The 24027-nt window shown below is 43.5% G+C and overlaps 2 protein-coding genes across 2 annotated transcripts; one reads left to right on the plus strand and one right to left on the minus strand.

The window, feature by feature from the left end:
- Positions 1 to 10658: 10658 nt before the first annotated feature.
- Positions 10659 to 14355, minus strand: LOC147153226 (tubulin alpha-1A chain). The gene is made up of 4 exons (XM_086026054.1): positions 14188 to 14355; positions 13256 to 13478; positions 13033 to 13181; positions 10659 to 11748 (listed from the first exon to the last, which is right to left on the minus strand). The coding sequence occupies exons 1-4, from the start codon at positions 14188 to 14190 to the stop codon at positions 10768 to 10770; spliced, it is 1356 nt and encodes a 451-aa protein (XP_085882180.1). The 5' UTR covers positions 14191 to 14355; the 3' UTR covers positions 10659 to 10767.
- A 6469-nt stretch (positions 14356 to 20824) lies between these two features.
- On the plus strand, positions 20825 to 23899 carry LOC147153227 (tubulin alpha-1B chain). The gene is made up of 4 exons (XM_086026065.1): positions 20825 to 20994; positions 22196 to 22418; positions 22497 to 22645; positions 22774 to 23899. Exons 1-4 carry the CDS (start codon positions 20992 to 20994, stop codon positions 23752 to 23754), a joined length of 1356 nt encoding a protein of 451 aa, XP_085882191.1. The 5' UTR covers positions 20825 to 20991; the 3' UTR covers positions 23755 to 23899.
- The last annotated feature ends 128 nt before the right edge of the window (positions 23900 to 24027 follow it).

Raw genomic sequence — 24027 nt, forward strand, 5'->3', positions numbered from 1 at the left:
AGATGGCGTTGACAGGTTGCGCTCCAAATTTGATCTAGGATACAACTTCACTTTTAATCCTCGGACTTGGTTAAAAAAGTGACTACAGTTTAAAATCCAATCCTTAAAGCGGAAACCAACATATATTTTTTTCAAGAATATGTTCCCAGCAGGCCCTCTTCTTGAAACACGGCATTATGATTAATATTGCCTTTATGGAATATGAGTTAAGCAGCAAAATCCACCCCTCTTTTGCCATCTCAAGGGGCGGCCATTTTGTCACTTCAGGTAACGACCAATCACGGCTCAGCTTCAGAAAACAGGTCAGTCGTGATTGGTCGTTACCTGAGCCCTGAGTAGTTGTGATGCCACTTTCAGTCCACAGAAGTGACAAAATGGCCGCCCCCTGAGATGGCTAAAAACGTGTAGATTAACTCTTATTCCACAAACGCATTACTCATCAGAAATGTTCCTTCGTTTTCATCTTGACCAATTAACTCATTCCGTACCAGACATTTCCAGACACTCTTTTACCCTAACGTTTGAAAATATTGAAAAGCTTCCTGGGATAAAATAGCTGGACTGTGAAAAGATATATAAATATGTCTTTGGGATTGAATGAGTTTTAAAATGAACCCTGACAGCTCAATGTTGTTTTGATCAGTAGAAGGAAGGTCAAATAGGCATTTGAAATTTGTTTACCTTACTTCATTACACAATTCTAAAAAAAAAAAAAAAGAAAAAGAGTGCTAAAACTAATAAAAACTGAATTAAAATGAAGCATTTTGCAAAAAATAAAACACAGTAACAAACCAGCTCTAAAAACTAACTAAAATTAACTGAAATTAAACAATAAAAGTCAAAGTGAAATAAAAACGTAACCATAAGGAAAGATAAAAAAACTATTCCGGGGTTGCAGTACATCGTAAACCCCAATGCATTCATTCGCACAGAAAAACAGCTACGATGAAGATTTTGATCTTCACTTGAATTTTAAGACTACTGCTATAATTCACAATGCAACTTTGATATTTTTCAATCCCAAAGCACAATTGTGCTGCAGTGTTGTGTATTAGTTGTTTCTGAGTTTTGCCCTATTGTGGGATGCAGGATGTGTGTCCAGATATCCGCCATAAAGATAAGATGAAAAAGGGGAGAAAAAAATCATATGCATACATGTCGTCACGGCGACGGGAGGTGCAATAAAATGAGCAAACAAGGAACAAACCTTTAAACGGTTGACTGTTAAAACAATAAAAAGCACTTCCACACACAGGTGACATTTGTAGTAAGGAACTGTTAGCTACATTACCAACTGTAGACATTTTCTGCCAAAATGGTACAAAATGAATGGGAATCTTGCATAAAGCCATCAAGTGATCAGGGATAGTGTAAACTCAACAGGGTTCTCTCTGCACAATAATCCCTGGACATGAACATGAGCTGAAATTTGTAAGCAGCTGAGAGGTGAAAATGAGACATTGTGAAGAGATGTCATCCATCTTGTGTTGAGTACCATTGAAAATCAAACGGGCCCTTGCTTGCAAATCAAACATTTCCCGACTTGATGGTGAGCTAGACGTGCCAAGCGCTAGTTGACCGTGCTATACTTGGTGTCGCTTATTGCCTAAAATCAATACGGCCCTTGCTCTGATAGAAAAATAAACACTCATCAATAGGATTCTTTGGTCCAAACTTTGATGACCTGTCAAGCGCTAACAGTAAAGGGCTGAAATGGAAGCAGCCGTTCACTTCACGGCCTCGAGTAGACTTTTGGACTCACAATAGGAAACTGAAGTGCTGCCTCAGCTTTTCCGATGAACGCTTAGCGCTCCCTATGATCTATGTTGTTCGCCGTCCACATGTGACGTAACGCATCTGTGTTTGATCCAATACTACACATTTGGAGCGCTAGCTTGTTTAGTAGTCGACAGGCGACTCAAGAAGACGGGACATTCCTTCGAGGACAACAACGTCCAAATTGTGGCTAGGGAGGACTGCTGCTTTGACAGAAGTGGAAAACAATCTATGTCAAACTTGAAAACAAACTCTAAACGGAGGAGGCATCGCCTGCGTATATTGCCGGCCTAAAACAATGTCCTGACATATCTCCCGTCCGTCCCCACGAGGATTGCCTCATTCAACTGGAAGAGTGAGCCCAACGAGCTGTTTAGCCACAAGACGAGCGAACGACTCATTGGTATGCAGGACGGTCGTTGAATGAACCACACAAGGGCAACGCAACAGAGAACACACCCACCACCTACGATTTTGAACCGAAGAAGCTTTTTGGATTCAAGTTGAACGATTCAACCTTTGCTGAATAGCAATCACTTGATAAAACCTTTACTACCAATAGCATACTACAATTGAAAAAAAAAAATACAATGACAATCATGGTTGAGGGTCATTTTTTTTCATGTGTACTTGTTATGTGAGACTGCTCATCAATTGCGAGGTGTACTTTTGCATGTTATCAAGCAGGTTCCTCTTTTGTTTAACGTTTTTTTTTTTTTAGAATGTTTGCACACACATGAACACACACGCACACACATTATGCAATTTTTTTTCCCACTGAACGCATTTTTTTTGGCTTACCGTAATTGAATGATATGCAGGAAATATTACAAATACATCCTTGTCGTTCTTCTCATTTAAAAGTCAGTTTTCCCATAAGAGATGATGCCAATGTAATTGATTTTTTCCAGACTCACCCTGTTTAAATAATTAAATAAATAAATACAATAAAATAGAATAAAACTATCAGCACATTTTCTCTCTTTGACATCACAGGTGCCCCTCTGAAATGGCATCTGCAATGACAGAAAAAAGTCAAAGAAAATACAAGGTAGTGTTATTTACAGGTGTATATACCACATTTCACACGTGATGCAACTCAATGTGCTTCACACAACCAAAGGCACAACACAGAGAAGCATTTACAAACAAAACAGCTGAAGCCATTCCAAAGCAAAGCAGAGAAACATTAAAGTAAAGTATCTTGCAGAAATTACCAACAGAAAAAAGATTGACAGCCCTTTAACACTTTAGCAAAAGATGCAAAGCCGTTTAAAAGTAAAGAAATAAAAATTCCTAAAAGAATGTGCAGTGAAATTGCTTATGTAATATATAATGCTAAAAAGAACATTAATCAAAAACATGAGAACAAACCATAGGGTTAATCTGGATTTAAAAGCATTTACACTCTGGGCTGACTTCATGTCTGTTGGCAGTTTATTCCATTTGCATGAAGCATAACAGATAAATGCCGCTTCGCCATGTTTGCTTAGAAACGCAAAACACACCTTTGGAGTTCCAACTAGTCTGGGTAATTTTCCAGCAATGTTGTTTGAACTGAGACTGTACCACTTTGCAAAGGTGGTCATTGTAGCATGCTAGCCGGCTAACCATATCCACTTATTTATTTGATAACAAGACATGCATGGTCACACATGACCGTGAAAGACACTCATATAAAAAAAACATTTAAAATGTAAAGATAACCATGATATTGTTTTAACCTAATTTATGTAACAATGTTCATTACCGAAGTGGCTGTACAGCTACTGTTCCTAGTATTTTGGTCACCAGTTTTTGCTACACAAGAAAATCCGAGTATTAGACTGTTATCTCAGTATGATACATTTAAGTTTCACATTGACAATAATAAACATATTGTTATATTGATCCCTCAAAGCTGTATTGATAATAACATTTTGGACACAAAACCAGTAGTGGATCTTATTATACCGTGCATGTGTACCTATTCAAATGTCTCGAGAGTGTGGGAGATGTTGTCAGCAAAGTCAACAGTCGGGTTTCGGAGGAACATCTGGAAGGTGATACTCTTGTGCTACCGTGGTTGTGTTGTGCGCGTAACGTGTATGTGCGTGCGTGCGTGCGCGTGCAAAAAAAAAAAAAAGAGTCTTCAAAGACAATAGCAGGAAGTGTCATGGGGTCGATCTCAAAATACAGCAGGCTAGCTTTGAAATATTTTCTCACAGACAGACAACAAAGTCAGGCGAGATGTCACTTGTTCAAACTGTATTACTGATGCGATGTTTACGATAACGTTTGTGACAGCGTGACACCCTTCGTTCTTCACGTCTTCCTCCTGTCTTTAAAGGCAAGAAGCGGTGACGATCGGCCCGTTCTCATCGACGGCAGAACAAATAAAACGTGCTCACTGTGTGTGCAAGTGGAGCACATTGTCCTATTGTGTTGGTGTCCAGCCCCCACAATTCATGAGTGCAAAATGAAATCAACATGGCAGCTCCGGCGTGCCGAGGCCTTCAGGAATGCTGCGAGCGGCGGTGTTTGTCCAGGAACGCAGCGGATATTGAGTCACGGGCTCTCGGAAAAGCCGAGAGGATGGAGCCAGCCGGGATATGTCGGTGTCCTTTTCCAAGAAACGTTCAGAGAGCGCAGAGGAAACATCATCTTTACGCTGACGTGGAGCTTCATAAAATACTGAAGTGTGCTAAAGCGTCGGTCCGCCATGAGCGTTGCTGTTTTCACAGTCCACATATGGTTCGCAGGCTTACTTAAAAGGGAAGTCAACCCAAACATTTTTTTTTCACCACAATGTTTTATGCAGGCCCACTAGTGGATTAACGGGTGGAAAGCGGGTGGATTAACTCTTATTCCTCAAACGCAATGTTTCTCAGAATGAATTGTTTCAACTAGTGGGCCTGCAGAGGACATATTCTGGAAAAAAAATATGTTTGGGTTGACTTCCACTTTAAGTTAGGGTGGTTGGACAAAAGCTGAAGCCACTGCTTTTTGGCAAGGATCTGGATAAAAGTGTCTTAAAGCGGAAGTCAACCCACTAGTTGAAACAGGGCATTCTGATTAATTTTGCGTTTGTGGAATATAAATTAAGCAGCAAAATGCACTCGTTTTTAGCTATCTCCGGGGGCGGCCATTTTGTCTTCCGTCGACTGAAAATGACATCACAACTGCTCACAACAACCAATCACGGCCGACCTGTTTTCTGAAGCCGTGATTGGTCGTTGTGAGCGGTTGTGATGTCATTTTCAGTCGACGGAAGACAAAATGGCCGCCCCCAGAGATGTCTAAAACCGAGTGGATTAACACTTATTCCACAAACGCAATATTTATCCGTCTGCAGCATTGAGGTATCCTTCCAACGTCCATCATTTGCCTTTTTTTCCAAGGGGGGGGAATAGTACCCATCTGTAGGCCGGTCCGCCTCTAATTTTCAATGGCCATACATCGGCAAGTCCGACTAAACTTTCACTGGCATTTCACCATATGATGTCGTCAATGCAAATTGTGACTTCTCGTGACACTTATTCCAAAAGAACGAGTGCACAACATGAGGAGAACATACACAAGGCGTTACTGTATGTAACAGTGATTTATTTATTTTTACACCTAGAAAAATGAGATACATGACGCACATCTGCAACGTGAACCACCTTCGCTGTTCCCCTCATTAAAAGAAAAAAACATAATCGGCTATGCAACTTGTTTTCATGTCTGTGACATACTTTTGTCAAAATACTGTAACGGTCAACATTTTTTGCATGCATTTTAGCATTTTTAGTAGGCTACTTGTTGCCCTTTGTCACGCAAGAGAGCCAAGCGGTCATGCGAAGTAGCCCTGCTGTTACATAACAGTGGGACAAACATGTCGAATGGCTCGTTCTGAGACACATTTTCAGACAACAAAAGAGCTACTTGAGTGTTTCTTTTCACACTTGATGGCTGGGTCGATTTTCTACGTACAGAGGTTCGTCGACTTGCGAGTTTAATTTGTTCTGTGACCACGCACGTAACTCACATCGCTCTTACGTGAAATCAACTCTCCCCATTGAAATGAATGGAAATTCTGAGAGCTAATTTTAGGCACGGATGATGTTTACACTTTGTGAGAGAAAACACAAGTAAACGCTCCCCGTGGAAGTCAGGAAGCATAGTTCATGAACCCAAGCAATGATTGCCCGAAAATTTCTTTTGAATACGGATTTGTTTGTTCCACAATAATTGCTCAATAATTCCTTAACATTGCTTATTTTTACACTTGTATGGCAGGTTATTAAGTTAAATGGTACATTACATAATCACACTTCATAAAGGGTTTGATGATGGTGAATGTTTTGCCCAGGTGCATATTTTCTTCTAGTACAGTATTTTCGTTATTTCCGATGGAAAAATTGTTTCGCGGTTTCAAAAAAACAGAGGTTGACCTCAAAGGTTTCACCGTCGAAGATCAAATCCAAGGATGACTTTTTCCACTGTCGTCAAATCCTCAGGAAAACTGCACGGATCCTTCCTCGGCCCGTGCACCACACACGTTTGTGTGTAATCCTGTTGTGTCCTGCTTTTTACGGTTTCACTGTGCCAACACGACTGCTGCGAAAAAGTGCTAAAAACAACAACGTTAGACGTTTGCTTTGAATGTGGTCGAAGTTCATAAAGGAACGGCTTCACAGAAGAATGAGTTCACTAAGCAGCCATTATCACTTTCCAGCTGAGTGGCGGCTGCGGTTGAAATGCTGGGCATTTTCTTTTCCACACCGCCACGAGTTTCTTCTAGTGTGGAAGAGGCAAAGCTTCGCATTGTTTTGAAGGGGTTGACTTCACCCTTTTGGACATATACAAGTCTCCCTTGCTGATAGCGATCCAGGAAACTTTGAGGCAATATCGAGTGTATGTGGAAAACAAGCCCCCCCCCCCCCAAAAAAAAAAAGGGATGAGGAAAAATGTGAAGACGAAGAAGAAGAGGGGGGGGGGGGGTCAGAGGAGAGCCAACACTTGTGAGTCAGCCATGGCGACTCTCCCAGGCAGGCCTGGAGTAGACACAAAACAAAAAACAGTCCATCGGAGGCCTGCGAGGACACGCTGGAGTTTCCTGGACGTGTTCTGCTCTGCCTTCAAGTGTTCACAAAGCTTCCTGATGCTTTTTCCTGTCGACTTTGGAGAATATCGCCCGCCCTTGTCCAAGTGTTTGCTCGTAAGCGCCGCAAATCTGAGGCGGGAATCAATGCAAACGTGTTCCAGCTCATATGTGGCTGTGATTGTTTTGCTGTCAGTGAGGAGGAACTAAGTACTGTGCTTAGTTCATGATTATTGGAATACATTATTCCTCTATTTTGTTCCTTGGACCACATCTGTTTCCCCGCATCAAAAGAATGTTTCGGTAATGTAATGATATCCAAGCCACTGACTCAGTTCCCACTCAGTAATGGCGCGAATGTAAGTGTGAATGCGAGTTTATGTGCTCTGTGATTGGCTGCTGTCCAGGGTGAAGTGCACTTTTCTTCCAAAGTCAGTTGGGATAAGCTCAGCTCCCCATGAACATGAATAGGATCGGCAGTATTGAAAATGGATGGTTGGCTAGAGATGTCTGTTTAGTACAGTGGGGGATGCTACACATTATTCGCTCACACAACATTAAATCAACATCAATGGTGGACATCCATGCAGAGGTGGGCATTTTACTAAAGTTTGTCAGTTCGCCATCCGTCAGCAGCCTGGGTATGCGCTTTAGTCAGTGAACATCAAAGATCCACCAGTCCGTCAATCAATAATCCGATCAGTTAATAATCAGTCCAACTGATGAAAAATCCATCCATTATCTGAACGGTGGGTGACTGGTTTGCACGTCCGCCTCGCAGTTCAGAGGTCGTGGGTTCGATCCCGGCCCCGTCCTCCCTGTGTGGAGTTTGCATCTTCTCCCTGTGCATGCGTGGGTTTTCTCCGGGTACTCCGGTTTCCTCCCACATTCCAAAAACATGCATGGTAAGTTGATTAGACACTCTAAATTGTCCCTAGGTGTGATTGTGAGTGCGGATGTTTGTTTGTCTTTGTGTGCCCTGCGATTGGCTGGCAACCAATTCGGGGTGTCCCCCGCCTACTGCCCAAAGACAGAGCTGGGATAGGCTCCAGCACGCCCCGCGACCTTTGTGAGGATAAGTGGTATAGATAATGGATGGATGAATATCTGAACCAATTTGATTAACTGATTTTGATGCCATAGAATACATGTGCCAAACTCAAGGCCCAGGGACCAGATCTCATTATTTTATGTGGCCCACAAAAGCAAATCAAGCATGTCAACTTCTATGATGCTTGCTAAAATCTGAACCAAAACTTTAAAATTGTCATCTGTAATAATTAATAATGTTGCATTGCATTTTCTTGTTACGCTATTACAGTAACTTGAGCAATAGTTGAACAAACTATTATTCTTGACTTCTGATTTCATTAGCTAGACATCCGTCACTTTGTTGTGTACTGTATATGCAACAATACGAGGTGAAGAAACATGTCGATGGTTTCATGGTGGGAAAATTAATAACAAATAAACCCGAAAAATTCTCCCCAAAATGCTGATAATCATTCAATACACTGAAAACGGGAGTGTGGTGAGGGGGGCATTTCATTTGTTTGAATTATCAGTATAATTGGACACACCAGGGCAACAAATCACTCTTCCAATACTTCCAATACTTTTACTCACTTGTAAAAGACCTTTTTTCCCGGGTGCAATCTCAGCACGCATCGACTCCAAGCGAGGTATACTAGTTCTTATCCTTAGCTAATCAGGGTTCCATGCATGCAGAGACCACAGCTGCTTGGTCATTCACCAAGCACATTTGTCATTGTAACATCGCAAGATTTTTTTTTTGTCTCATCATTACTCCACAGTCTCCAATTTGCTGCACCGAGCCCTCTCCTTACTGCCCCCAGTCCCTTTACCGTGGGTGGGGAGTAAATAGAGACGACAGACCATTGTTCTCCACTGTTGTTGTACTTGTTAGCATGTCTTGTTCCCACTGCGGCGTTCAACGCACCATGGTTCTACTGTACTGCAAAGCGATCAGAACCTATGCAGTGGAAAAGCGCCCTTATGGGCTCTGTGTGGCCCAGTGTGGTGGAATGTGCGAGTGGGAGGGTCTCAATAAGGGGGACATTCTTGTCACTCACACAGTAAAGACATTGTCCTGCAGGGTGACAACAAGGAGTACGGTGACAAAAGCTTATTATTCAGCATGTGCGCAGTTCGAGGTGTCTGATGTCAGCACGCTGCCCACTTTTACGGTGGTTCAACATTAACAGTGACGTCGTTGTGAAATCTTGAATGCTGAATGGACCGTATTACAAATGAGCAGCTCATAAATAAACATTTAGAAAATGTCTCGATGTTCAAATGAGCTCAATTTTTAGTGGTAAAGAATTAACAAATGCATGATTCTTATTTATTTTTGTTTCATATATTATTTTTTACATTTACGTCACGTAGGTATTTTCAAGGTATGTTACCTGAGGATTAAATGTTTATTGATGATCAAATTAACGAGATGAAATAAAATTATTTTATATAAGGGTTTCCCAGGACAAAAAAAATGTTGGGAACCACTGTCATAGATAACAAAAGCGAAAACCAGGCACGCTACTGAATATGAATTCATTCCAGTAAAAAAATTGAAACGTGGGCGTTTCCAGGCAGCCCAGTTGTACAGTCATGTAGCAATACTGCCCCCCAGTGTTCATTGTCAGCTGACTTTTGGCGCGAGGCAGCCTGGCTTTACTCCGGCTGTTCGCTGGAGGGACTTTAGCAAATGATTCTTGTTTTCACTGTGGATTACATTCAAATAAATATGTAGCATTGCGGCTACATACATTTTTGTGTCATAATCGCAGAGGTGACCTGGACTGACGTTTGATTTCTTTACAGTCATATTCATATTATTTATTATTTGTTTGTCTGCTCGTTTGTTCATCTAGTCATTTAAAGCAGCGGGGTGGCAAGTGGCTAATTAGCGCATTTATGTCAAATTTTTAAATTTCAACTCTTCAGGCTTTTCTATTTGGATCAGCAGATCTTTCGCTTTCCCTTTCGAGACCAGCACCATCTCCTCACTGCCATGACTTTGGTCACCCAGTCCCACAGTAACCTCTCTGCTTGTGACATTGAAAACTTGTGATAATTTTTGACTGCTCTAGATGGCACTCTTGGATGAAAGATGCTGTGGAAATGCAATCAATTCCCATTGCACTAGCCTTTATCTTTAAACCAAGAGCACCATCTACAGGAGTAAAAAATGTCACAAGTGCTTCATGAAGCTTCATTTTCCCAACGTATATGATATACGTTCTTAATACACAAAGGCAATCCATGTGAGAAAGGCCAGACATAAATTTCACACACACGCCCCCACCCCCCGGCCCCCTTGAAGGCTTTCTTACATGTAGAGTAATCCAGCCAATTTGTTCACATATCAAATAAAATAAAAAAAAAAACCTTAAAAACTGGCTCAGTGGTTCAGCTTCAGAAAACAGGTTAAAAATGGACGGATTAACAGAATGATTGACTCCCTCTTTGAAGGACACAAATGATCTTATATTATCACTGGATTTGACTTGGATATGACTGTCCGTCAACCAGTCCAAGGTTATCTTTAAAAGGTCACCTGGTTTAGGCTCTAGTTTACCCACCACAACCTTGATGACATGCTACAGGAAAACAAAGAAATTATTGAGACCCTCCCATTCAGTTGTTAGATTTTAGGCCCACCAGCAGGGGGAGCAGTTGAGCTAAAAGTGAGCAGGGAGTCAACATGGTGATCGTCGTAGGAAGCTGATGTGGCATTTTGTATCCCAGTTGCAATGGAAGCAAAAACATTTAAGAAACACTCATGAAAACAAAACCGCTTCACATGCCATGTTTTATTCAAATTTTAATCAACGTTATACTTTGAACTGACAAACATACTGGAATGCTTTTGAGAAATTTCCTGCGTATCAATCGAGTGCATTTTAATATTCTTCTCCTTCCTCCTCTCCTTCACCCTCAATGGAGTCGACTCCGACCTCCTCGTAATCCTTCTCCAGAGCCGCCATGTCTTCTCTGGCCTCGGAGAACTCGCCCTCCTCCATGCCCTCGCCCACGTACCAGTGCACGAAGGCGCGCTTGGCGTACATCAGGTCAAACTTGTGGTCCAGGCGGGCCCAGGCCTCTGCGATGGCGGTGGTGTTGCTCAGCATGCACACGGCCCTCTGCACCTTGGCCAGGTCCCCACCGGGAACCACGGTGGGAGGCTGGTAGTTGATGCCCACCTTGAAGCCAGTGGGGCACCAGTCCACAAACTGGATGGTGCGCTTGGTTTTGATGGCGGCGATGGCGGCGTTGACGTCTTTGGGCACCACATCGCCACGGTACAAGAGGCAGCAGGCCATGTACTTGCCGTGGCGGGGGTCACATTTGACCATCTGATTGGCGGGCTCGAAGCAGGCATTTGTGATTTCTGACACGGAGAGCTGCTCGTGGTACGCCTTCTCAGCGGAGATGACGGGGGCGTAGGTGGCCAGGGGGAAGTGGATACGGGGGTAGGGCACCAAGTTGGTCTGGAACTCTGTCAGATCAACATTGAGGGCGCCGTCGAAGCGAAGTGAGGCCGTGATGGAGGACACGATCTGGCCGATCAACCTGTTCAGGTTGGTGTAAGTGGGACGCTCGATGTCGAGGTTCCTGCGGCAGATGTCGTAGATGGCCTCGTTGTCGACCATGAAAGCGCAATCGGAGTGCTCGAGGGTGGTGTGAGTGGTCAGGATGGAGTTGTAGGGCTCCACCACGGCGGTGGACACCTGGGGAGCCGGGTAGATGGAGAACTCCAGCTTGGACTTCTTGCCGTAGTCTACGGACAGACGCTCCATCAGCAGGGAGGTGAAACCTGAGCCGGTGCCACCTCCGAAGCTGTGGAACACCAAGAAGCCCTGGAGGCCGGTGCACTGGTCGGCCTAAAGACACAAAGACGACGGCCGTGATTAGGACAAACACTAGTGTGCTTCTCTGGAATTCCTCCCTCATTCCAAAACAATACATGTTAGCTCCATAGAACATTGTAGGGATAGGCCGATTATCGGCCGGGCCGATTATCGGCGCCGACATTTGGCATTTTGGGGATTATCGGCATCTGCCTTTTTTTTTTAAATTTTAGGCAGATAAATTAAAAATTGCTTTATTCGTGCTTTCTGCAGCATGCTTCTCTCTCTGTGTTTGCTGCACAGGCATATTGGCCCACCCAAAGCACCATCTGATTGGTTCCTTGTAAAGTGCGTAACAGCCAATCAGCGTAAAGATGCGTGTGCGCTCCCTGCTCGCTCGCTCTTTGTGTCTCCTGGACAAGCCAGGCACATACACGACGGGAGTCGGCGAGTTAGTAGTAATGCTATATACTTCGCCTAAATGTCAGTCTACTATAACTCACTTGTAACATTACTATGAGCCCTTCTATGTCATATAAACACAAGGGTCAATTCTGCTCGCCACAGTAAACTGCCTTGCGGCTCAAGCTAACCACTCTCCCAATGTCACAACAGTTAATGTGCTTTGTGAATGACATGGCTCCTGAGAGAAGTTGCTGATAATATCGAGAAATGGTGATAGAAGAAAGATGTGAGTGTGTGCGTGTCTGTTTGTAAGCCACGCGATGAAAAGCTCAACTTTATTTATAGAGCACTTTAAAACAACCACCGCTCCAAGTGCTGTACATGGTGCAAAGATTGATGGCAAAGTACTGCATGTGAAAGTCCAGTCTTGGAAACATGCTTATTTTTCTGGCTAGTAGCTGCGCTGAGGATTCACTTTTATGTTTTTCAACTTTAAAACAAAGATGTGTGAAAGATAAACATTTCAGTTACAGTGGATTTTTTTAGAAAACTATTTACTGTAAGGAGATATTTGTTAGACATGCAGCTGAGCCTGGGAGCTCCCTGCACTTTTTTTGTGAGACTTAAAACAAAGTTGTCTATTTGTTTAAGATCTAGAAAAGCTTTGACATCTTGTAAATCACTAAAGTTGTTTAATAAACATGGGCTTAAAGGCATTTAAACAAAGTCAAGTGTTGGGAGTTTTTATTTTTCATAAATTTGACACCATTTTACCCCTTTTTTTCTACAAATAAATATCGGCTTCAAGTATCGGTTATCGGCTGCCTTGACAACTAATAGTCGGTATCGGCCCTGAAAAAAGAATATCGGTCTATCCCTAGAACATTGTTAAGGTTTTGTAAAGTTACACACCAGCTTGCGGATCCTGTCCAGCACCAGGTCAATGATCTCCTTGCCGATAGTGTAGTGCCCGCGGGCGTAGTTGTTGGCGGCGTCCTCCTTGCCCGTGATCAGCTGCTCGGGGTGGAAGAGCTGGCGGTAGGTTCCAGTGCGCACCTCATCTGAAGAGATTCAGTCAAAATTTGTTTTACATAATATCACGTGGAAAAGAAAGTGATTTGTGTATCAGTTTTACCAATGACAGTGGGCTCCAGGTCCACAAAGACAGCTCTGGGGACGTGTTTTCCAGCGCCAGTTTCACTGAAAAAAGTGTTGAAGGAATCATCCCCGCCCCCGATTGTCTTGTCGCTGGGCATCTGTCCGTCCGGCTGGATGCCATGCTCCAGGCAGTACAGTTCCCAGCATGCATTGCCGATCTGGACGCCAGCCTGACCAACGTGGATGGAGATACACTCGCGCTGTCCGGTGGGGGGAAGAATGCAATTTAAAATTAAGACTTTATGCAAAGTTGATTACATTTCAGTAATCTCATCACAAGTGGATTTTTCTTCAACTTTTCAGAGGCAGTCTATAATGAATCAATTTATTTGTACCCTTACCACGTAGACACATGACGTTGCAAGTCGGTGACCCTTGGCTTGAACAACAGCTGACTCCTGGTCAGCGTTAAATTGCTAGCATGCATTTTTGAAGGCTCCGCGATACGGTGACAGTATGTTGCCTCATCACAAACCACTGCCCCCACCCCCCTCCTCTCCCGGGATTGGGTGACTCTGGGCGTGGGTCATGTAAAGCCAAGCGCTGTGCTCATCATCACCAATCTGAGAGCGCAACTCTATAATTGGTGTCTGCGTAGCACCGAACTGAGTTTGGATTAAAAATGACTTTAGAAGAAAATGGCTAGTCTTTCTATCAATGGAAAATCAAAAGTGCCGCGTGAGCAATTTTCTGCGTCAGTCAACTTGCTACGTGCTCATCCAGTGGGCATTTTATGGCAAAATGTCACATATTATGAACATAATTCATTAAGAATTGTCTCACCAAACGTGCACGTTAGTAAAAATATTCGACATTTATTTCGACCCCATCTCTTACCATAGACCGGTGGGGTACAAAGACGCCAACTATAAGTCGGCAACTCGTGAAAGTTTTTAAAACCACTCTTACCATTTTGCTTCTCTTGAGCGGCCAATCAAGGAGGTTACAAGAAAGTCCGTTGAGGAATGTCTTACAATTCGACTGTAACGCGGTCGATGTAAGACGTTATGGCGCTCACCGCGACTCTCGACAGTATTTATACTAACGCTCCCTCGCGCTGCCACTTACTGTGTCACCATTGGCTGGCCACAGCCGCGGCGACTTCAAGTGCTTTCATATTATTGGGCAGTCACCTGTCAATCAGCTGGATGCAAGCCATTTGCGGCTTTCTATTGGCTGATCCCAACCGCGGTCACGCAAACGTCCTCCCTGACCCCACCCGGCATTGTGCAGCAAGCATGGCTCACTGAGAGGAAATTGCTGCGTAATTTCAGCGTGATGCTACCAGCCAGGCAGGCTCCAGGCAGTTAGTTGGAAGCACAATGTTGAATAGAGTCGTATAGGGCAATCCAAATGAAAGCCGTTTGAGCATTTATTTCATATCCTTGATGTACAGCTTGAAGTCCATATACTAGCAACACTCTTTGTCGTCACTAGTAAGAATCCAGCGCACTAGGCGATCAACTAGGGCGCACTATAGATAGTCTTGCTTGTTGTTGTTGTGATTTCTAATGTGTCTATCAGGCGTCACCACAGCACATCACTCAAATGATTTGTTTGGCACAGTTGTTTGCTTGACCGAATGCCCTTCCTCATGTAAACGAGGCCTACGATTTTTTTTTTTCTTTTATCGAGGCTGACTGGTAGTGCTTTGGTAATAAGTCACTATGGCCAGGAATCAAACCCACGTTGACTTGACTGCTTGAAAGGCAGCAACATCTACAACTTACTATTCCTTATCAAGGATATTTAACAAATGCTCTAACTGCCGCATGGAAAGCAACAACTGCAGTAGTAACACTACAAGGCCCAACTAGTAGGCATGTGTCATGTACTATTAGCCACCTTATAAAGGATACATACACATGGGCGTTTGTAGCCCATTTTTGGGTGTGCTCAAGCACCCCTAAATTGAATCCAAGCACTTTTGGCCTACTAGTGCACAATTAAACCTTGCTAGTAAACTACTGTGCTGTGCTGTGCCGTGCTCAAGTCCAAGTAGTAACGTACTACAAAGTAAGCATTCTGATCAAAGCTAATGAATCAAATTCATTTATGAAAGGTTATCCTAAATATAGAGTAAGCACTTTGTACAGCAGTAAGAAGGAACCGTCGTTCTGACTAGTGTACTGTATGCAATGTTCTTACTAGTGAGAACAAAGAGCATACTAGAACATGCACTTTGAATAATATCCACCATTTCGAATAAATGCTAACACATCTTTCTACACAAAATAGTTAAATGAACTACTGGTTTTCGCAATGTAGTGAAAATACTAGAAAGGTATTGGAACACATTTTTTATTGTAGCATCACAAGAACATCAGCATTTGTTGTTTTTCTTTGAATTTATAGCTTTAATTTAGCTGCGGCATCAGATGCACAGGCAGGCAACATTACTGATCTGCTGAGTCTCATGCATAATACATGTAATTGACCCTCTATCCATTTGGTACAATCGACCCATCCTCCGATAAAAGTTGCCCTACATTATCAACCATTTAAATTGGCCGCACTCAGCAAAAAGCTGATGAGTTTAAGCGTTATTCTCTCCGAGTGACAAGAGATAGACAAGTGTACAAGGAGACACGTTTACAAAGCCCCATTTGTAATATGTAGGTGGCCCTTGTTTATCAAGTAAACAAATGTTTTTCGAGTCCCAGACTGATTTTGTGCCCAATCTTTGTTTCCAGGGGGTTTAGCTGACAAATGAGGTCATCCTGTCCAGTCATGTACAAGCACAGATGGCCCAACCCCCATTCCTCCTCCCAAGATTTAACGGTTGCTAGGGGATGAATAGCACCGTTGCCTGGATACAGCCCCAGTATCCGTATAAGACCGCCTTTATCTGGTCATCACGTGACCCGGCTTAAATAGAAGCAACCCTGCCTGCAGCTGCTGCCCTGCGAGGCTGCTTCCTGACTCCTTCACGTTGATGTCCTCTATCTTGAAAACGGTTGCACTTATTTTGCTTTGTAGAACAGTGTTCAATACATTGTGGTGAGTATATCCAGTCTAACAGGGTGTGGTCAAGACAACACACGGTGTTACATAGTTCATAAACATCGATACTATTGAACGGCTTAGCACCTCGTTTGCTAACAACGAAAGAAATTCTTTGACAAGTTGCCCTAAAGCATGGAATTTTCTGCCTTTAAATGTTACGCGGCTTAAAATAGACATTCAATGCCAGATCCGCTCATTTGGCCCCCTCCTCTCAGATTTCTCTACATCAGCTGACTCACTTTAGTAAATTGCTGTCAGAAGTCTTACAAATCTTGTGTTATTTTACTTATGCTATAATTTATGCGGTATAGTGCAGACCTCTGCCAAGGTTGAACGGTCAAAGTGAAAATAAAGCAGACTAATTCCTGGAGGATGATGAGTTATGCTAAAGTGACTCAACAAATAAGTGCCTGTATTTGCATATTTTCTCAGCATCATGCTTTGGGGCAGTTTTTTTTCTATCTGGAACTGAGGCTTTAAGTCAAGGTGGAGGGAATGATGAGCAGTTCCAAATACTAGTTAGCACAACACCTTCACGCTTCTGCTAGAAAGCAAAACAAATTCAAGAAAATCCTACTCAAATATGTTAACTTTATTCTGGGTTAATCAGAAGCACTTTAACTCATTCACTGCCAAGTACATATTTATTTGTCTTTTCACAGTCCAGCCATTCAATCCAAGGAACTCATTTATATATTTTTTTCACATTTTTTTCAAACGTTAGGGTAAAAGAGGGTCTGAAAATGTCTGGCTGTGAAGGAGTTAAATGGTGACAGGTGTGTGCTGCCACCCATTTGACATGTGTTTGAATGTGATTGGTTAATTCCGAGCACAGCAACAGACCCAGTCATGAGGGTGTGTAGTTCACATTAATGGAGAAAAGGGTTCTCTTTTTTTTCATCATAAAAACCTGGTATGAGAATTAGGGATGTGTAGACTTTTTTACCCATTTAGTACAGACAGAAAGTTGTCTTTTATTGATTATAAACAAATTGTTGGGTCTTTGGGGTATCTGCTCATCCATCAAGTGAGAAATTAACCAAGTAACTCCTTTGCTGACTGCCTATTTCTAAAAATGTGTCTGTGAGCGAGTTGTTCTGAATTTTGCAAATTTGGCTAATTTACATGGTATCCGTCCCCACTGAGAGAAATTTGCCTGTCATGTCTTTGTCAAGTGCTAATCATTTTCATTCCAGTCGTGGAGCGGTGAGCGTTTCCTACTCGGGTTGTCAGAAGTCTCCAATAGTGCCGCAAAGAGGTCACGAGATTTAATACTCGGCGCTTTTTGAAAAATTGCCACTAGAAGGGTGTAAGAAACAGCAAGTTGGCAACACAAAACAGTCACTGACTTTTTTCACATGGCCTAGCTCCGTCCCTTGTTGTCATACTAACAAAAACTGTCCTCTGCATTTGCGTGAGACAGTACCGCCCCACAAAACGGAGTGATTTGAACACGTGACAAGTGTGCTGTAATTCTTTATCATTTCAGTACTTTGACTGAAGAATGCTGTTTTATATGTTTGTTTGTTTTTTAATGCAGAATTTGTCTCTCTCCTTTAATAGTGAGTTGATCTACTGTATTTTTGCCCTCATACATGTAAAATGTTACCCCAAATATTTGTATGTTTGTACAGTAAATAATTTCCATAATTCCTATGGACAAAATGCTTTTCAAATCCAAACAAATTAAAGGTAGATTTGTATGTCCTTCACCTTAAAGTAGCAACTGTAAATATGCCACAATATTGTTATTTTTCATATACATTGAAGGAAAGCATTACAAGACAAAAATCATCCCACTTCTTCTGCTGCAAGGAAAAAATGTGATGTACAGTAATTCCTCGGCTATCGCGGTTAATGGGGACCAGAACCACCCAGCGAAAGGTGAAAAGCGCAAAGTAGAAGTTGACTTTATTATTATATTATTATTGTTTATTTCCTATATACATTTATTTTCATTTTTTATTTCGAGGGGATTCACGCCTCTATTACGCCGAATCCCCCGACATAGTATCCACCTTTCTAAATACTTGTTACACAACAAATTTAACGTTAAAATGCAAAATGAATAGTAAATACCAAGCTGCATGCTGTGAGAGGAATGTTCGCTGCAAGCCCGGCAGCGGATGATTACGACGGAACGCAGGTTAATAACTACGTTCAAGTTTTCATTTTTATCCTTGGCTTACTAGAATCCTGCGGTGCATTTTAGCCAAAGGTACAATCCTGGTGTATTAATGCACTTTTATATCCTCATTGTTGTTGTACAGTGAAAGATTGTCGTCTTCTTCGTTGCCTACTTCTTCTTCGTTGTCGTCTTCTTCTTCTCTCTTCTCTTAAGATGACTCTTTTAAGATGACGAATAAGAAGCTCTGTCAACGGCATTAATCATGGCAACTTTGGCTTCGCACAATAACATCAACAAGGACCATTGGATAAAATGCAGCGCAGGATTCTAGTTAAGGTAAGTTGTTTTAAGACAAACTTGAACAAACACTTGAACATTTCAGTTGCCGATGTTTCATCGTCCTTATGCTTGTCATTGGCTGAGCGCTCTCTGCTCACAACTACTACTTTTACTATCCGCTACTCCGGCTTTACTCTGGCTAACTAAACGACACATTTGAATACCGTTACGAGTTTTCGAATGGAACGTTTTCAAAAATGCAGTTCGTTTATTAGCGTGGACGAGACTGGCGAGGCAAGACAAGGGAAATCCTGGGTGGGGCTGCGGTGATGCGCAGCCAACCAGCTCACAGGATAAATCCACCTGTGCTCTCGTCGATCTCGCGCCGGGAACCAATCACGCGGCTTGTACTACCCGTGGCTACGTACAAAGCCTCAGAGTTAACGATCTCTTTGAAACAACACGTCTTTCCAATATGGCTGCCGATATGGCTGTATTTTTTCATTTTTATTTTTTGATGAGTGCTTTTCGAAAAGCCGCGATGCACTGAGGCCGCGAAACTCGAACCGCAAAGTAGTGAGGGGTTACTGTATTGCCCTTCGAATGTGGTTGTGCTGTGCTCCATGGAAAACATGCTCTGTCATTGGGGAATGGTGTCGTGTTCTCTTTGCACAACGCAGCGCAGTCGCTTTGGTGCCAGGAGAGGACCACTCCCATCTTTTCAGCATTCTACTCTCGGAGTGCAGCTGCTTCGACTCTCCCTTTGCCACAGCTGATGACATGGAGGAGCAGGAGGAGGAGAGAATGCTCTCGAGTCTTCACTTCCTGTCTGTCTGTCTGTCTGTCTGCCCATCCATCCATCCATCAATCCAACCATCCGTCCGTCTTACTACTGTTCCTTGCTTAAGATAGCCTGAGTGTTCCGTCAAGCAAACTGGACTAACAAGGCCTTCTGCTGAGAAAAGAAGAAAAGTGCTGTGAAACCAAACACAGTGCCACATCTGATTGCTTTGCACATCACAACAATCCACAGCAGTCATTTTCGGTTCGCAGAGAGGTTAGAAAGTGAGGAAACGCCCCAAAACCACAGAGAGAGTAAGTGACGCTGATGTCATGTGATCGGCCCACTGGATGACATCACTGCAGAGAACGAGGACACAAAAGAGAATGAAGAGGAGTGTGGGCGGCCATCATGGCGGGCCTGTGCAACCACGGTAGCTGCAAATTCGGCATATCATACAATGCATCAGACACTTAGATTAGGAAAGTTTCTCAAATTTTTGAATTGTGCAAAGGTATTAGTTTGCGATGAGGTTTTCTGTTTTTGCAATGTTACTATAATCATTTCCCATTCAGTCTCATTATTAGAATACAAATTGAGCACACATATAGTTATGAATGTGGAAAGATATAAAATGAATGAATTAATAATGCATATTTCATAAAAATAAAGCAACATATACTGCACCTATACTAATACTAATACATGCAGTATGTATGTAGGTAGGCAGACAGACGGACGGACAGACGGACAGACAGATAGATAGATAGATAGATAGATAGATAGATAGATAGATAGATAGATAGATAGATAGATAGATAGATAGATAGATAGATAGATAGATAGATAGATAGATAGATAGATAGATAGATAGATAATGCAGTAACCATACCGTGCTATAAAATCACGTAGCGGCACAAAATATATAAGAAAAAAAATAATGCTCAGCTAAAATTGTGAATACGGCAAAATCCAACCAGAAAATGGCCGGTAAAACAACACAAAAGGTAGATCACATACATGTGCGCCATGCTGCTCTCTATTGATTGCTAAATGCCACGCCTTAAGAATTGCACGCATGGCAGGCTTTGTCCGTGTCTCTGCAATATGACAAGCGGTCATCACGTTCTAGTTAAGATTAGAACAATGAAGCGTGATTGCATACCAGTGGGGAAAAATAGCTGAAAACAATTCGCAATTTAATCACAATACAGTATATAGCGGATTTTGAGCACAGTGGTTAAATGTATTGCAGTGCACACCGGGGAAATTCATTAAGAGAGAGAGAGAGAGAGAGAGAGAGAGAGAGAGATTAATGTCACCACCAAGGGGCAGTAGAGTGCTCGTTTCGCTCTGCCCCAATGCTGCCGTGCGTGTATAAATGCGCAAGAACCGCCTTCCCATTCAGCAGTTGTTGCATCGACCCCGTTGGGTACAACACGCAACCAAACGTCTTCAAAAAACAACAAATATTTTTTTTTCTTCCTCCTCTCGCCTGCTTTGAGCCCTAGACGAAAACATGGTGAGTTCAGCGATCATCTTTGCGCTGAGTGCATTTTTTTCATTTTTGCAGAGCCAGGGATAAAAAGCAGATTGTCGAATCGACTCCTTCCAGCATGCCGTCTTCATCTTGCCTTTGGTTATGTAATGTTATCTAATTTGCACATTTACACTAATTATACTGTTAACAATTGACATGTTTAATGAAGTCATTAAGCCTTATCAATTTGATGTACAGCGACTGTAGCAGGTTGCGATGCTGTGTGTGTGTAACTGTGTGAGTGCGTGTGGGAATGCGAACAATGACTGGTGGTACTGAGGTGGGAGAAGCTCAAAGGAAGCGACCAAATTCAACTAATTAAAAAAAAAAAAACGTGGGTGGTTGGATCATTTCGATATTGAGATTTTTCTGCTCCAAATTTGGGACCATTAATAAAAAAAAAATTAAAAAAAAAAATATGAATATGGCACCTTGCAAACGACGTCGGATGGCAGGGAGGGGCTCGGCTGGGTGGGGATGGGGAATCGGGGATGCATAAATGCGTGCAGCGTTTCTATTGAAGTTCATTATAAATTCATGTATAATATTCGTTTTTTCATTCATAATTGAATAGATTTTAAGCATGGGTAAGTGCAACACGGGAGTCAAAACCGTGCTGCATTCGAATAAACCTGTTAAAGTATTTTATTTTTCTAATGAATTAATGTGCATTCTCCTGTCTTTCGACATTATGGAATTTCCAGCACGTTGAATTCAACCGGGTATTGAATTTTACCCCCCTTTTTAGCAGTACAACGCCGTGATTGTGCATCCTCGGTGGAGTAGAGCAAGTGGAATATTCCAGAACTAGTGTGCACGCGCATGCGCGTCTTATTTGCATTTCCTTGCCAAAAGAGGAGAGTGATGCAGGAAAGACAAGAGAAGTGAACGAGGGGATATAAGACAGCACATAACAAATGGGCGTTTTATTCTTGCTTGCGTGGGTGGGGTGGTGTGTGTGTGTGGGGGGGGGGGGGGGGGGGTGGTGAGGGGTGATGGGGGGTTTTCTCAGCCTTTTAATATGCCGTGGGTTGTAATGCAGCAGGGTGGCGTCTCTTGCTGCAATGCCTGCAGTAAACGATAGGGGTGCAGTAGACTAATTCAACATTAACTATGGTTTTATTTTTAGATACAGCAATGACATTTTAATCTTAATTAACTTGAATATTCTTGCCCCGCACAGCGCGAGTGTATCTCCATCCACGTTGGTCAGGCCGGCGTCCAGATCGGCAATGCATGCTGGGAACTGTACTGCCTGGAGCATGGCATCCAGCCAGATGGACAGATGCCCAGCGACAAGACACTGGGAGGCGGAGATGATTCCTTCAACACTTTTTTCAGTGAGACTGGCGCTGGAAAACACGTCCCCAGAGCTGTCTTTGTGGACCTGGAGCCCACTGTCATTGGTAAAAAAAACTGTTACACAAATCACTTTCTTTTCCACGTGATATAAAGTAAAACACATTTTGACTGAATCTCTTCAGATGAGGTGCGCACTGGAACCTACCGCCAGCTCTTCCACCCCGAGCAGCTGATCACGGGCAAGGAGGACGCCGCCAACAACTACGCCCGCGGGCACTACACCATCGGCAAGGAGATCATTGACCTGGTGCTGGACAGGATCCGCAAACTGGTGTGTACTTTACAAAAGCTTAACAATGTTCTATGGAGCTAACATGCATTGTTTTGGATTGAGGGAGGAATTCCAGAGAAGCGCACTAGTGTTTGTCCTAATCACGGCCGTCGTCTTTGTGTCTTTAGGCCGACCAGTGCACCGGCCTCCAGGGCTTCTTGGTGTTCCACAGCTTCGGAGGTGGCACCGGCTCAGGTTTCACCTCCCTGCTGATGGAGCGTCTGTCCGTAGACTACGGCAAGAAGTCCAAACTGGAGTTCTCCATCTACCCGGCTCCCCAGGTGTCCACCGCCGTGGTGGAGCCCTACAACTCCATCCTGACCACTCACACCACCCTCGAGCACTCCGATTGCGCTTTCATGGTCGACAACGAGGCCATCTACGACATCTGCCGCAGGAACCTCGACATCGAGCGTCCCACCTACACCAACCTGAACAGGTTGATCAGTCAGATCGTGTCCTCCATCACGGCCTCACTTCGCTTCGACGGCGCCCTCAATGTTGATCTGACAGAGTTCCAGACCAACTTGGTGCCCTACCCCCGTATCCACTTCCCCCTGGCCACCTACGCCCCCGTCATCTCCGCTGAGAAGGCGTACCACGAGCAGCTCTCCGTGGCAGAAATCACAAATGCCTGCTTCGAGCCCGCCAATCAGATGGTCAAATGTGACCCTCGCCACGGCAAGTACATGGCCTGCTGCTTGCTCTTCCGTGGCGATGTGGTGCCCAAAGACGTCAACGCCGCCATCGCCACCATCAAAACCAAGCGCACCATCCAGTTTGTGGACTGGTGCCCCACTGGCTTCAAGGTGGGCATCAACTACCAGCCTCCCACCGTGGTTCCCGGTGGGGACCTGGCCAAGGTGCAGAGGGCCGTGTGCATGCTGAGCAACACCACCGCCATCGCAGAGGCCTGGGCCCGCCTGGACCACAAGTTTGACCTGATGTACGCCAAGCGCGCCTTCGTTCACTGGTACGTGGGCGAGGGCATGGAGGAGGGCGAGTTCTCCGAGGCCAGAGAAGACATGGCGGCTCTGGAGAAGGATTACGAGGAGGTCGGAGTTGACTCCATTGAGGGTGAAGGAGAGGAGGAAGGAGAAGAATATTAAAAGGCACAAGAAAATAGGAAATCGAATTGCTTTGTGTTCTTGAAGGCATTCCAGACAAGTGTCTGTCAGTCAGTTGCCAGATTGGTTGTTTAAAATTCTTAAAAATGTTCACCCTGGCTCCAAATAAAATCCTGTGACAAGTGAATTTGTCTTGTGTTTCCATAAAGGTTTTACCTTCGACTTTCAATCTATTATGAAATGTTGGAATATAGATTACATTGATTGTTCAACTTAATCAATAACAGGGCCAGCCTGCACCATCACTGCAGCTAA

This window comes from Filicampus tigris, chromosome 1 (genome assembly GCF_054856515.1).
Source record: "Filicampus tigris isolate MCC_2025a chromosome 1, RoL_Ftig_1.0, whole genome shotgun sequence".
Classification (NCBI taxonomy): domain Eukaryota; kingdom Metazoa; phylum Chordata; class Actinopteri; order Syngnathiformes; family Syngnathidae; genus Filicampus; species Filicampus tigris.

What these genes read in the sequence shown, in the direction of transcription:
- LOC147153227 (XM_086026065.1), top strand. An exon ending in CCTGGAGCCCACTGTCATTG is followed by an intron (nt 22,419 to 22,496) that starts GTAAAAAAAACT and finishes GAATCTCTTCAG; the next exon opens with ATGAGGTGCGCACTGGAACC. An exon ending in TGGACAGGATCCGCAAACTG is followed by an intron (nt 22,646 to 22,773) that starts GTGTGTACTTTA and finishes TTGTGTCTTTAG; the next exon opens with GCCGACCAGTGCACCGGCCT.
- LOC147153226 (XM_086026054.1), bottom strand. An exon ending in CCTGGAGCCCACTGTCATTG is followed by an intron (nt 13,182 to 13,255) that starts GTAAAACTGATA and finishes GAATCTCTTCAG; the next exon opens with ATGAGGTGCGCACTGGAACC. An exon ending in TGGACAGGATCCGCAAGCTG is followed by an intron (nt 11,749 to 13,032) that starts GTGTGTAACTTT and finishes TTGTGTCTTTAG; the next exon opens with GCCGACCAGTGCACCGGCCT.